General features: G+C 42.0%; 1 protein-coding gene across 1 annotated transcript in view; it reads right to left on the minus strand.

Annotated features, from left to right (window-relative positions):
• sgpl1 (sphingosine-1-phosphate lyase 1) overlaps nt 1–12,540 on the minus strand; it is a 90,932-nt gene extending 78,392 nt beyond the window's left edge. The window contains exon 1 of the mRNA XM_072583550.1: nt 12,465–12,540. Within this exon, the coding sequence (XP_072439651.1) occupies nt 12,465–12,539 (75 nt within the window). The 5' untranslated portion in view covers nt 12,540. The remainder of the gene's footprint in view (nt 1–12,464) is intronic.
• Nucleotides 12,541–14,883: the final 2,343 nt, after the last annotated feature.

A 14,883-nucleotide genomic window follows, 5' to 3' on the forward strand; every position in this document is an offset into this window, starting at 1 on the left:
TATGTAAATCAGACACCTTTAATCACAGCTCCACACAAAGAATGAAAATATATCCTTCAGTAGCATTTTCATTTTCCCGACTATAAAACTTCTGTTTTAACACCAATTCTATGTTACATTAACAGCAATGATATATTGATATTAAATATGCAATAAGTCTTTATTGTAAGTGCAAGTCAACTAATTATTTATTTTGTCTTTAATAATTCAGTGCATTTAATGTTTCAAGAAACATGTTCAATACCAAGGTAAGATTGGGGAGGCAATGGCCGAGTGGTATTATTGCTAGAGTACTAATCCAGAAGCTCAGCTAGTGCTCTGGGGAACTGGGTTCAAATTCAGTCATAGCAGATGTTGAAATTTGAATTCAATAGGATAAATAGACAAAGTCTTTTCCCTGGGGTTTGGGAGTCCAGAACTAGAGGGTATAGGTTTAGGGTGAGAGAGGAAAGATATAAAAGAGACCTAAGGGGCAACTTTTTCACGCAGAGGTGGTGTATGGAATGAGCTGCCAGAGGATGTGGTGCAGGCTGGTACAATGGCAACATTTAAGAGGCATTTGGATGGGTCTATGAATAGGAAGGGTTTGGAGAGGTATGGGCCGGGTGCTGGCAGGTGAGACTAGATTGGGTTGGGATATCTGGTCGGCATGGACAGGTTGGACTGAAGGGTCTGTACATCTCTATGACTCTATGACAAGAGTGTAATGATGACCATGAATCAGTTGTTGATTGTTGGAAAACCTATCCGGTACACAAATGCCCTTTAGGGAACAAAATCTGCCTTCCTTACTTTGTCTGGCCTACATGTGACTCCAGACCCACAGCAATGCGGTTGACTCTTAACTGCTGTCTATTAGGGATGAGGAATAAATACTGGTCTAGCCACAGCTGCTCATATCCTGTGAGTGAATAAATTTTAGGAAGTAGCTTTTTTTTTGTCCTAATTTTCCAAATTTGTGCTCTTTAAAACCTAAAGAGTAAGGTAAACAAAGAAAGTGCTTCCCAACGCTTTTCCTGCTGTGACCCATTTTAAACCTTGAAAATTGTCCCAACCTCTAAGTGAGAATTGTGAGAGAGAGGAGGAAGGCCTGGGAGAGCAAAGTGGGCCTGTGTAAATTGAGAGCCTCCCTGTTAGGGTTCAGCACAATTGTCATATTTCAGTCAGAGTTTGTGAACCCAAAATTTCAGTTTGAGACCCCACTGAGTTATGGTGAGAGGGGCTGCATTTGGGTATGTGGACTTACTCGATGAAGAAGCTGTAAACTCTCCATTGAAAAAAAGCTGGCAATCGATCAAATTCAGTTTAAGTGTTTAATTTTAAATTCCACATAGAAATTGTCACAAAACCTTGAAATATATCTGTCTCAGCTACATCATAATTTATCTCATAGCTGCCATTGACCACTCCAATTCAACATCCTCTGAGAGGTTAAAGGCTCTCTACTTCAGTCTAGCACATGAGCTTTAATTTGTAATCATGTTAACAGCACACTACTCAGAAAACACCAATGGTGAATGTTTTCAGTAAACAAGGCTTCGAAACTCTTGAATTTTGGGATAAATATGTCAGCAGCTGTTTGGCGAGGTGGATGCAAAAGATTCCATATGGGGGAAGGTGATGATGATGATGCTCTGCTGCATATCAAATAGATTACCTGAACCATGGCTTTGTCAAATTGGGGAGAAAAACAAATGAATATAATGGATTGAAGCTGGAATAGGCCATTCAGCCCCTTGAGTTTGCTCCTCCATTCGAGGAGACCCTGGTTGATCTTTTACTTTAGCACCATTTTCCTGCAATATCCCCGTATCCTTTGAAGTTTTTAATATCCAGAACCTCAGTCTTGAACAAACTCAAGAGTGAACATCTAGAGCTGGGGATTCATCACCCCTCTAAGTGAAGTAATTCCTCCTAGCCCAATCTGAAATGCCCCTTATTCTGAAATTGTGTCTCCTGATTTAAGTCTTGTTTACAGTCAGTGGGAAACATCCTCTCTGATCTATACCAAGTAAGAATTTTACTTTTTGACCTCGCTCTCATTCTTATAAACTCCAGAGAATATATGGTCAGTTTATTTCATCATTCTTTCATCTGTATTCAGGAATTAGTTTGATGAGAATTCAATGCACTCCTACTGAAAGTTTCCATAGGTAAGGACACCAAGATTCTACATAATTGAAGAAAGAAAATTTATATTTGTACTCAAATATCCTTGTAATAATGGCCAAAAAACCATGTGACTTCTTAATTGCTTGCTATACTTGTCCAGGTAAAAGTGAGGACTGTGGATGCTTTTGCCCGAAACGTTGATCCTCCTGCTCTTCGGAAGCTACTTTTCCAGCACCACACTCTCTGCTATACCTGTCTGTTAACTTTCAGTGACACTTGAACAAAAAAAACAAGTCCCTTTGAAGTTCAGCACATGTTCCAGCCTCCCACCATTTTAAAAATACTCTGCTTTTCAGTTTCTCCTGACCAAGATAGGTAAGTTTATATTTCATTACATCTGCCTTTTGTTTTTGCCAATTCATTTAGCCTCTCCAAATCCCCTTAAAGTGATTTTGCAATCTACTCCCAAGTCACACACCCACCTAGTTTAATGTCATTGCCAGAGTTGTAAATATTACATTTAATCCCCATCTCCAAATCAATGATATCGATTGCGAATATCTGGGGTCCAAGCAGTCATCCCTATGGAACTTTACTGGTTACAGCCTGCAAACTTGAAAATTCCTACTCTGTTTTCTGTCTGTTAACCAGATTTCAGACTTTACCAGGGTATTGTCCTCAATCCAATCTGCTTTAAGTTTGTTTACTCGTATGTAGGACTTTATCAAAGGCTTATCGTAAGTCTCAATATACTACATCGACCACCTCCTTCTTATCTGATGGAGTGAATAGATTTAGAGACAGAAGCACAGTCAGAGCCAACTAATGGTTTGTGTCTTATCAACAGGATATTGTGACAAAAACATTCAACTCACCTCAATCCAGATATGGAAACACAAATCAGTCAAAATTGCCAGCAAGTCATAGACAAACCCAATAATCACTGACGCAAACAAATTTATATATAACATGTTCCTTGACCTATTTTCAAACTACTTAGCAGGCAATGCAGTATTTTTTAACTTTACTCGCTATTGTAAGGTAGGAAATGCAGCAGTCAATTTTCACACAGCACTTTCCCACAGGCAGCAATGTGAGAATGGAAAGTCAGTCAATTTCAATGATGTTGGTTCAGGGACAAATATAAAACACACATAGAGCTTCAGATCCTCTTCAGATGGTGTCATGTCTAGCTCAGACGCTAAACAGGACCCTAGATAAACAACCCTAACAATGCAGCACTCCCTCAGTACCATACCTAGAGTATCAGTCTAGGTTTTGTGATTAGGTTCCTCAGGTGGGTCCTGCACCTTCTGATGTGAGAGCCTAGCTCCATTCCAGGGGTGTTCTTCTGGAAATTGGACCAAGAGATATCCTTCGAGTCACATCCCAAATGCAGGTTATGCACCAGGTCATTCACCTCGCTGCTGCTTGTGGGATCTTGCTGTGCTCCAATTACCAGCCTCATTTCTGACACAAGAAAACTTAAGAAGTTTTTGATTGGCTGTGAAAGACTTCAGGACCTCCTGAGGTTATGAGAGATGCAGCAGAATCAGAGGTTCTCTGTTGAGTTTGAATACAATAACTGGCCATCCCCTGTCCCAATTCTTGTGGAAGAGTTGCCCAAATACCAGCTTTCACTTTCAGAACCTTAAATAGTAGGGGTTCCTGAACACCAGACTATGGCAGTTCTGTTGAAGGGTCACTGAATCCAAAATGTAAACTCTGCTTTCTCTCACTAGATACCATCAGACCTGCTGAGTTTCTCCAACATTTTATGTTTTTGTTTCAGATTTCCAACACCTGCAGTTCTTCATTTTATTGCAGCTCTGAGCTGAGTGTTGACTGCAGGGTTGGTTTTCTAACTGCAAAATGTTGCTTTCTCACCTCTGAGAATGCCTCCAAATCCTTAATAGTGAAAGAGGAGGCTTGGATAAATGAAATATTTATTATTTTTTTCAGTTTGGAACCTCTTTGTATTATTGCCATCATGAAAGTTAACAAAACATTCATATAAATATTTAAAATTATGAAGGCAATGGATAAGGGAAAGGTAAAGAGAATGTTGGGAGTTATTGCCACAGGCAGGGAGGTTAAACGGGCAGGAGAGATAATCTATCCATGAATAAATCAAATCTGAATTTGGGGAAGCTTTTTATACTTAGCAAGTAGTCAGAATGTGGGAGGATTTGGGATGGGAGACAGACAGTGTTCTGAAGGGGCAGTGGGTGGCATTCCTGTCTATGAGTCAAAAACTCAGGTTCAAGTCCCACCCCAAGAGTTGACAGCCAAGGAAGGTACGTTAATAATGCAGCCAAATAGATTATCGAACTGCAAATCCTTCCAATGTTCACATGTGGAAGGCAGTAAGAATGGGAGAGTTATAAAAACAGAAATTGCTGGAAAAGATCAGCAGGTCTGGCAGCATCTGTAGAGAGAAATCAGAGTTAACGTTTTGGGTCCAGTGACCCTTCTTCAGAACAGACTCAGTTCTGAGGAAGGGTCACCAGACCCAACCACTAAGCCTGATTTCTCTCCATAGATCTTGCCAGACCTGCTGAGCTTTTCCATCAATTTTTGCTTTTGTTTCTGATTTACAGCATCCGCAGTTCTTTCAGGTTTTATTTAGAGAAGGTCAGTTTCCCAGTCCTTGAGAACCGTGCAATAGCTGCAGATTCCATGTACAGTACATGCATTTGCTGCAGACTGCACTCTGAGGGAAGTATTCTTCTTGTTTCGAGGAGTGGTGGCTCAGTGAATAGCACTTTTGCCTCACAGTGTCAGGGACCTGGGTTCGATCCTAGCTTCGGGTGACTGAATGTGTGGAGTTTACACATTCTCCCTGTGTTTGCGTGGGTTCCTCTGAGCATTCCAGTTTTCTCCCACAGTCCAAAGTTGTGCAAATTGGTCACACAAAATTGCCCCATAGTGTCCAGGGATGTGCAGACTGGGTGGACCAGACCAGATGGCCTCCTTCTTTAAAGACTGCAATTTCACTACCCACTCTGGTTGATGATGCCTTCTAATGCATCTCATTCACATCCTGTACCTCTGCTCTCGGAGCCCTCCAACCGCAACATGAACAGAACCCTCCCCCTCCCCCACCCTGGTCCTCACCTTTAAACTCACCAATCTCCGTATACATCACATCATCCTCCACCATTTCCGCCACCTACAAACGGACCCCACCACCAGAGATATATGTCCCTCCCCACCCCATCTACTTTCCAGAAAGACCGTTCCCTCAGTCACTACCTCGTCAGGTCCACGCCCACCCCCCTCCTCCTCCCCCCCCCACCCCCACCCCACAACCCACCCTCTCCTCCTGGCACCTTCCCCCTTACCTCTGTCCAAGGCCCCAAAGGAGCCTTCCACATCCATCAAGGTTTCACCTGCACTTCCACACATCATTTATTGGATCCGTTGCTCCCGATGCGGTCTCTTCTACATTGAAGTGACTGGATACCTATTTGCAGAGCGCTTTAAGAAACATCTCTGGGTCACCCGCACCAACCAACCCCACCGCCCCGTGGCCGAACACGACAACTCCCACTCCCACTCTGCCGAGGACATACAGGTCCTGGGCCTCCTCCGCCGCCGCTCCCTCACCACCCAACGCCTGGAGGAAGAACGCCTCATCTTCCGCCTCGGGATCCTCCAACCTCATGGAATCAATATGGACTTCACCAATTTCCTAATTTCCCCTCCCCCCCCACCTTACCCCAGTTCCAACCTTCAAGCTCAGCACCATCCTCATGACCTGTCCCACCTGTCAATCTTCCTTCCCACTTATCCGTTCCACCCTCCTCTCTGACCTATCACCTTCACCCCCACCTCTATCCACCTATTGCAGTCTCAGCCATCTTCCCCCCAGCCACACCCATCTCCCATTTATCTCTCCACTCCTGAGGCACCCAGCCTCCTTCCTGATGAAGGACCTTTGCCCAAAACGTCAATTTTCCTGCTCCTCAGATTCTCCCTGACCTGCTGTGCTTTTCCAGCACCACTCTAATCTGATACTCTGGACTCTGATCTCTAGCAACTGCCGTACTCAATTTCACCGAGGTGGATTAGCCATGGGAAAAGTGGGATACAGGGATACGGTGGATAGGATGCTTTTCACAGGGTTGGTACAGACCTGATGAGGTATATGACCTCTATCTGCACTGTGGAGATTCTATGATTGCTGATGATAATAATGAGTGGGACTCGCCACTTCTACAGCAGTTGAGATGCTTTTGAGAAGTTTGACAAGAGGGAACAGATATGGTATATGAAAAAAGGCAGGCAGAAAATTGTGAGGAGCATAAAAACTGGTGAGGACCAATTGGGCTGAGTGGCCTGTTTCACTGATGTCTATTCTGTCATTCTGATGCAAAACACACTGCAAGATTTATCCAGCAGGTGGCAGAAAGTCATTACATTGAAAAGCAGAAAGTCAGCCTCAGGGAAGTATTATGCAAATTCTTGAGCATTAGTGTTTGCGAATTTGAGACAATCCCAGGTTCATCTTTCTTTACAATCGTGTCCTCTGTTTATATTTCCACACTGTGAGGTGGGTGGATGGGGGTCCTTCTATCCACTGTCCATGGATCCAGTGAGTCGATGATGACAGACAAACCTCGTACAAAAAGATTATTTCTTCTTTCTGAAGGGTAATAGCTCGGGCACTTTTGTTCATTTGGAACAGCACCAAGATGATGAGACCTGGTTGTCCTTTTGAATTCGATTAAAGTAATGAGAAGGGGTTTTACGTGGACATTGAGCATTAGTACTCTTACATATATTAAATTACTGAAGGAGACCCAATTCAGCCCACTGTGTGTTTGAAAAGGTTGTTCAACTAGAACCAATTCCTTACATTTTCCCAAAAGCCTGACAGGTTTTATGGTCCGTATTATTTTCTTCAAACTCATCCCATTTCCATAAAATGGGGATACTTGTTCTGAAGTGTTCTGATTACAGACCAGCAGAGAGAATAAGATCAGAGTGTCACCTTTTCATGACAAGCCTGCCCTCACCACTGGACTCAGTGTTTACCGTCTTCACAGATGAGCTGGAGCAGATACAGGGTGATTAGGAGATTTCCTGAATGACTTGTCATGAGAAAGATTATTTTCTGCATTGTCCTTGAATTAATACATTTCCAGATTTTCTAAGATGCTGAGAAGTGGTCAGACATGATCTTGAAAAATGTTGATTGGCAGAAATATATACTTGGTTCATAGTCTGAAGAAACAGGAATATTCCATGTTCCAATATGTTTTTTGGAGTAGATGGAAATGTAGAAAGTGTGTCTAAAGCAGTTGCATGGAGTTGGAAAGCTCCACATCACTGTTCACTTTCATCAATGCTTCATTGGTAGAATCATACAGCACAGAAACAGACCCTTTGGTCCAATTAGTCCATGCCAAACATAATCCCAAACTAATCTAGTCCCATCTGCCTGCTCCTAACCTAAATCCCTCCAAACCTTTTCTTTCATGAACCTATCCAAATGTCTTTTAAATGTTGTAATTGTGCCCACATCCAACACTTCCGCTGACAATTCAATTCTCCTGCAAACCACTCTGTTTAAAAAAATTGCCCATCATGTCTTTTTTAAATCTTTCTCCTCTCACCTTAAAATTATGTCCCCAAGTCCTGAAATCCCCCAAACTAGGGAAAATACATTTGCCATTCACTTTATCTATACCCCTTGTGATTTTATAAACCACTATAAGACCACGCCTTAACTTCCTACGCTTCAGTAAAAAAGTCCCAGCATATTCAGCCTCTCTGTATAATTCAAAACCTCCATTCCAGGCAAAATCCTGGTAAATCTCTCCTAAGCTCTCTCCACCTTAATAATGTCTTCCCTATAGCAGGTCAACTATAACTATTGCTAGTTAGCCTTACATTTATCATTGCGAAGGTTCTAGAAACTATTATTAAAGAGGTTAAGCAGGATACTTAGAAATTCACGATTTGAGCCAACATGGCTCTGTGAAAGGCAAATCATTAGAACATGCGAAGTAAGAGCAGGAGTAGGGGTAGTGATTGTAATGAGGTCGTCCAACTAAAACGCATAGAATATGAGTTCCCTGATTGGGGCTGTTAATCTTATCCAATCGGGGAGCCTTGGCTGACATTACAAGGTTGAGTACTACACTTTGGTGCCCTGATTCTGTATGAGGCAACACTATAGTCAAGGGTGACTTGGTGACAGGACATTAGCCTCAGTCAAATTATTTCAGAAGCCATTCTGCCCCGCCATTAAATATAATCATGGCTGATCTGGCCCAGACCCCAATTCCTACTTTTATACCAGATCATCATAGCTCTTAACTCCCTGATATTAAAAAATAAATCTACCTCCTCATTAAATACACAATATAAGAGCACCAGGTGTATGGGGTGATTTATTGGCATGGGTAGAGGTTTAGTTAATAACAGGAAGTAGAGGGTAAGGCTAAATGGGGGTTTTAGGGTTGGCAAGCTGCAATTAATGGAATACCACAGGGTTCATTGTTGATTCGAGAACTCATGGTACATGATGGATGTGGGTGTCCTATTACACAAATTATATAACAATAGTTAGCAAGCACAGCAAGTGATTAGGAAGGCAAATAGGGTGTTACTATGAAGGGAATGGAATATAAAAGAAGGAAAATTTTCCTTGCTTTAGAAGCAGTTCAGAGAAGGTTAACTTGACTAATTTCTGGAAGAAAGGTTAAATAGGTTAAGCCTATATCCATTGGAGTTTAGATGAATGAGAGGTGATCTTATTGAAACATATAAGATCTTGAGGAAACATGAAATTATTGGAATCTGGAGAATACACCATGTTTGAGTGACCTAAAATGAAAGGACTATTTAAGAATAAGAGAGCTCCCTTTTAAGATCAAGATAAGAAGACTTTTTTGACTTCCAAAGGTTCAGTCATCTGTGGAATTCTCTTCCTCAGAAATAAATTGAGGCTAGGGATTTAATTAATTTAAGCCTGAGTTAGACAGATGTTTATTAGCCAAAGGAGTTGAACATTATGGGGCAGGACAAGACAGGAAAGTGGAGCTGAGACCGCAACCAGATCAACCATGATGTTTTGAAATGATGGGGCGGGCTCAAAGGGCCAAATGGCCTCTTCCTGCTTCTAAGTTTTATGTTCTGATGTTCCATTCTTGGCAATGCTGGGTCCTTTCCCTCCTTGCAAGAGAGACGATGGCCACATGATATTATCACTGGATTATTAATCCAGAATCTGAGGTCATGTCCCAGGTACTCTGGTTCGAATCCTGTCATGGCAGATGATGGAATTTGAATTTAATATCAAATCTGAAACTGTTGCTGATTGTTGAAAAAGCCATCTAGTTCATTAATGGAAACTCCTTACCTGGTCTGGCCCCTCCTGGCAATTAGGGATGGAGCAGGCTCATGAATGAATTTTAAAAATAATGTGGCACATGATTCAGAAAGATTGGAGAATCAGGAGGAGGCTACTCAGTTCTTGAGAATGTTCCAAGTTTCAATAAGTTCAAGGCTGATATTCTGCCTCAATGTCACTCTTCTCAAATTCCTTAATGCCGCTCATGTTTAAAACAAATCCATCAACCTCTGTTATAGAGTCATACAGAATGGAAACAGATCCTTCGGTCCAACCAGTCCACGCTGACCATGCTCTCAAACTAAACTAGCCCCACCTCCATGCGCTTGGCTCATATCACTCCAAACCTTTCCTATTCATGAACTTATCCAAATGACTTTTAAACATTGTAACTGTAACTGCATCCATCACTTTCTCTGGCAGTTCATTCCAAACACGAACCACTGTCTGTGTTAAAAAAATTGCCCCTCGTGTCCTTTATAATTTTTCTCTTCTCACCCTAAAAATATGCCCTCTAGTTTTGAACTCTATCACCCAAGGAAAGACACTTGTCACTCACCTTATCCCTGTCCTTCATGTCTGAACACCAACAGTCTTCTGAGTGGGAGAGAATTCCAAAAAAGCACAACTATTTAAGTGAACAATTATCTCCTAATCTTAGTCATAAATGTTTGATCTCTCGACCAGAGAATATGACTCCTGGTTCTATACTCTCAAACATGACTAGACTCTCAGAATTTCTCAGAATCAACTCTGTTTGGGTCAAATTCTTGGTACTTCCTTCTTTCCTATCAGCACTGAGGGTGTTTCTATACCAAATGAATCACAGCGGTTCAAGAAGACAGCTCACCACACCTCCTCGAGGGCAAATAGGGATGGTCAACAAATGCTGGCCCTGTCAGTAACGCCCATATCCCCCAAACAAATAATGGTTGGAGAACATCTGAGTTTAGGGTGTGTTTGCATGGAGCAAAAGTCTGTGTTTCCTGTTTGAAAGAGTTCAGAATTTCGCCTGTAATGAAATCACAGGCAATCAATTTTTAAATGTTCAGCCCAGGTGAGATCAAAATAAGACTGACTTTATACTTCAAGCTCTCATGTGTTTTAAGATCCAAGTAATGGATTGATGTTTTGAGTTTGTTTTCTGGGATTTCTCTTTAAATCAGTGTTGCCCAGAAAAATCACTGACTACCTCCAGGTGTAGCTATGGTGACAGTGTTTCAGTCATAAGCACCATTTTGGAGAGGAAACACCTTAGCCACAATACAAATAAATATACTTGAGGAGTATATTTTACTAAACAAATATCTGTCGTCATCCAGTAACCAAGGAAGCAAAGAACTCGGAGGATAAACTCCTGTACTCTTTGGATTGCAACTCACCAAGTGCAAAAGAAAGGCTAAAGTTCACCCACAGATCCGGCTCAAATATGATTTCTGAGACCATGGACGCAGTCATGGGTTCAATTATTCAATTTATATATACTCTTCTGAAAGGTGATTATGCACACCAGGATTCTGTAATAGATGGAACAGGGCAGTCTTCAATGAAGGCAGGTCCATTGTTAGATCCTTACCTTTATTGGTAAAACATCTGGAGAGAATTGAACAAGGCTGACACAAAGAGCACTAAAGAACAGCATTTTACAGAAGGTTTGAATGCCTGGCACTGTGCTCTTGTCAATTATGCCCCATCAGATCTCTTAAAAAGGACACTTTCTTTCATTAAGCAATGATGAGTCATTTGCTTTTGTTCAATATGTCAGGAAGGCTGTAACCTGTACCTATTTAATCCACTGTTGAACCACTTAAAGCCATCGAGGACTAGATATTAGTGGGAATTCACTCCTACAACAACATGCTTCTGTTTTATTTCAGTTTATTTTGTGTCCATTGTTCGAGTCAAATCAATCTCTGGTGCCCGCAATGTTGTTGACTGTGACAACTGGATTAATTTATATAAAAGTGCATAAAGAGAAATGTTATAGTCACGCCTTTGAAGTTTCTTCTCAGGTATTTTGCTAAGACCTTGAGTACAATTTATGTTGAGTTCAGTAATTCCAAAATCCCACCTTTCTACAAAGCTGACAAGAAAAGAATGAAGTTCTTTCAGAAGTGCCGACAATGAATGGCCTGTAACATTGGAACATAGGTATGGGTTTAAAGGAACAAAAATGGTCTAGGAAAACAACTACAGGAAAACAACAAATGGATAGTGCTCTCACCTCTGACTTAGAAGGTCATTAGTTCAAGCCTAAACCTAGAGATTTGGGCACAGCACCGAGGCAGATTCTGCAGCACTGAGAGAGTGCAGCATAGTCAGAGCTGGTGTCTTTCACAGGGAATATAAAATCCCATCTTTCCCTCTCTGACAACCTTATTTCATCACAAGATAGGAGAGTTTAACCTCACTTATTTGAAGAGTAATGAAATGCAAAAGGAGGCCACTCAGCCCCAATGTGTCTATAGCAACTCTTTTAACAAGCTTTCCAGTTGGTCCCATTCGCCCATACTGTTGTTCCCATACACAGACAAAGAAGGAAAGATTTGCATTCACATATCATTTTTATGATCACCGGTCATCTCATAGATCTTTATAGCCAATGACCTTGCAAATCCCACCTTTTTGAACATACTTCTTTTTACAACTTTGTATTGAATCTGCTAGAATCAGCTTTTTAGACAGATAGGGCAGAACTTTATGAGAGATATGAGAAACAGGAAAAATGACAAGATTTACGGTTGAATTGTGTGAGAAGTCTGGGGAGGCCTATCTCAATGTTGAGAGCATCTCATTACACTTTTTATACTTTTCCCAAATGGTGAGGTGAGTTTCTCAAGCAGTGGTGAGTTGCCCGTTGACAGAGATTATAGCTTATCAAACTCCATATTAAAGATTTTGCTTCATTAATATTCAGCTTCCTATCTTACCAAATGCATTGAACAAGCCAGACATTGAGAATTCTTGACTTGGAAGTCTGAGCAGGTACCTGGTGACAGCAGCTCATTACTGGCTGCGGTAGGCCTCCATGTTGTTCAGCATCAAACCAAGAATTGACGGTCATTCTGCAGATATGAAGGATGAGTTAGAACATAGAACATAGAACATAGAAAAATACAGCGCAGTACAGGCCCTTCGGCCCTCGATGTTGCGCCGACCGAAGCCCTACCTAACCTACACTAGCCCAATAACCTCCATATGCTTGTCCAATGCCCGCTTAAATGACCATAAAGAGGGAGAGTCCACCACTGCTACTGGCAGGGCATTCCATGAACTCACAACCCGCTGAGTAAAAAATCTACCCCTAACATCTGTCCTATACCTACCACCCCTTAATTTAAAGCTGTGTCCCCTAGTAACAGCTGACTCCATACACGGAAAAAGGTTCTCACTGTCAACCCTATCTAAACCCCTAATCATCTTGTACACCTCTATCAAATCTCCCCTAAACCTTCTTTTCTCCAATGAGAAAAGTCCCAAGTGCCTCAGCCTTTCCTCATACGATCTTCCTACCATGCCAGGCAACATCCTGGTAAACCTCCTCTGCACTCGTTCCAATGCCGCCACATCCTTCCTATAGTATGGCGACCAAAACTGCACACAATACTCCAGATGAGGCCGCACCAGAGTCTTATACAACTGCAACATGACCTCAGGACTCCGGAACTCAATTCCTCTACCAATAAAGCCCAGTACACCATATGCCTTCTTCACCGCACTATTTACCTGGGTGGCAACTTTCAAAGATCTGTGTACATGGACACCAAGATCCCTCTGCTCATCCACACTACCAAGTAGTCTACCATTAGCCCAGTAATCCATCTTCTTGTTACTCCTACCAAAGTGAATGACTTCACACTTAGCTACATTGAATTCCATTTGCCACCTTTCTGCCCAGCTCTGCAACTTATCTATATCGCGCTGTAACCTGCCACATCCTTCTTCGCTGTCCACAACTCCACCGACTTTCGTGTCATCCGCAAACTTGCTCACCCAGCCTTCAAGCCCCTCCTCCAGGTCATTTATAAAAATGACAAACAGCAATGGTCCCAAAACAGATCCTTGTGGAACACCGCTAGTAACTGCGCTCCAAGATGAACCTATACCATCAACTACTACCCTCTGTCTCCTTCCAGCCAGCCAATTCCTAATCCAAACCTCTAATGCACCCTCAATGCCATACCTCCGTAGTTTTTGCATTAGCCTGCCATGGGGTACCTTATCGAACGCCTTGCTAAAATCCATATACACCACATCTACTGCTTTACCCTCGTCCACTTCCTTGGTCACCTTCTCAAAGAATTCAATAAGGTTTGTGAGTTATTCTGGGAATGGCACATGTTCAGAGGAGGATAGTCTAGCGGCAGCGTGGGTCGGTAATGCGGTGAATTTGGTAAGACACAATGAGAAATCTTACTCAACCTCACTGGAAGAATCCTTCCTAAAGACGCGGCAAAACTGACAGCCAGGAAAATAGATCTAAACGCTGAGAGTTTCGAGAACATGAAAAAAACAATCACACTTCAAAACCAAAATCTTCAATTTTGCCCTGGAGTTTTAGCTGTTAAGATATGAGACAAGTATCACTATCGAGGCCAGAATTTAATGCCCATCTCCAACTGCCCTTGACTCTGTGGTAGAGATATCTGCCTTTTCAAATAAAACTGAGTGGTTTTCCTGGGCTTCTCAGAGCCCAGTTCTGAAACAATCACATTAGTGTGGATCTGATGTCATATGTGGGCTAGACAAGGTGATTTAACTCCCAAAAGGATGGGAGTGAAGCATAGCCAGATCTTTATATGTGCACCATTGCTGATATTCACTTTATAATTCCAAATTTTTATTTAATTACGTTCATAAGGCTAGAAAGGAACTTGGAGTAGGAGGGGATGAATCCAGTTGTCCATGAAGCTGCAAAGACAGGACAAAGAAGGTTCTGTTTGGTCTATTTGAGGATCGACGTGCAAAATTAAGAAGCAGAACCTCAAATGACATAATTTCTGCGTACATACGTGAGCCACATGCAAACTGGCCTTCGACAAAAAGGCAAATGTGGGGCTCAAAGTCTGGTGTAAGCAGTAGGTTCTGGTTCATGGGGCACAGGCACTAACCCTGGGGAAAATGGGATCTGTTCCAATAACATAGACTCAAGCTGAACTGTGATCTTAAAGACCATATAACTAGAAAGATAGGGAGGTTTTAAAACTGAATAGTGGGGACAATAGTGGAACATAAGTATGGATTTAAAGGAACAAAAATTGTCCAGATTTACACATCTACTGCAGAAAAATAACAAATGGATAGTGCTCTCACCTCTGACTTAGAAGGTCCTGGTTCAAGCCCAGACCTAGAGATTTGGGCACAACACCTAGGCAGATTCTGCAAAACTGAGAGAGTGCAGCACAGTC

The sequence above is a fragment of the Chiloscyllium punctatum genome, chromosome 13 (genome assembly GCF_047496795.1).
Source record: "Chiloscyllium punctatum isolate Juve2018m chromosome 13, sChiPun1.3, whole genome shotgun sequence".
NCBI lineage: Eukaryota > Metazoa > Chordata > Chondrichthyes > Orectolobiformes > Hemiscylliidae > Chiloscyllium > Chiloscyllium punctatum.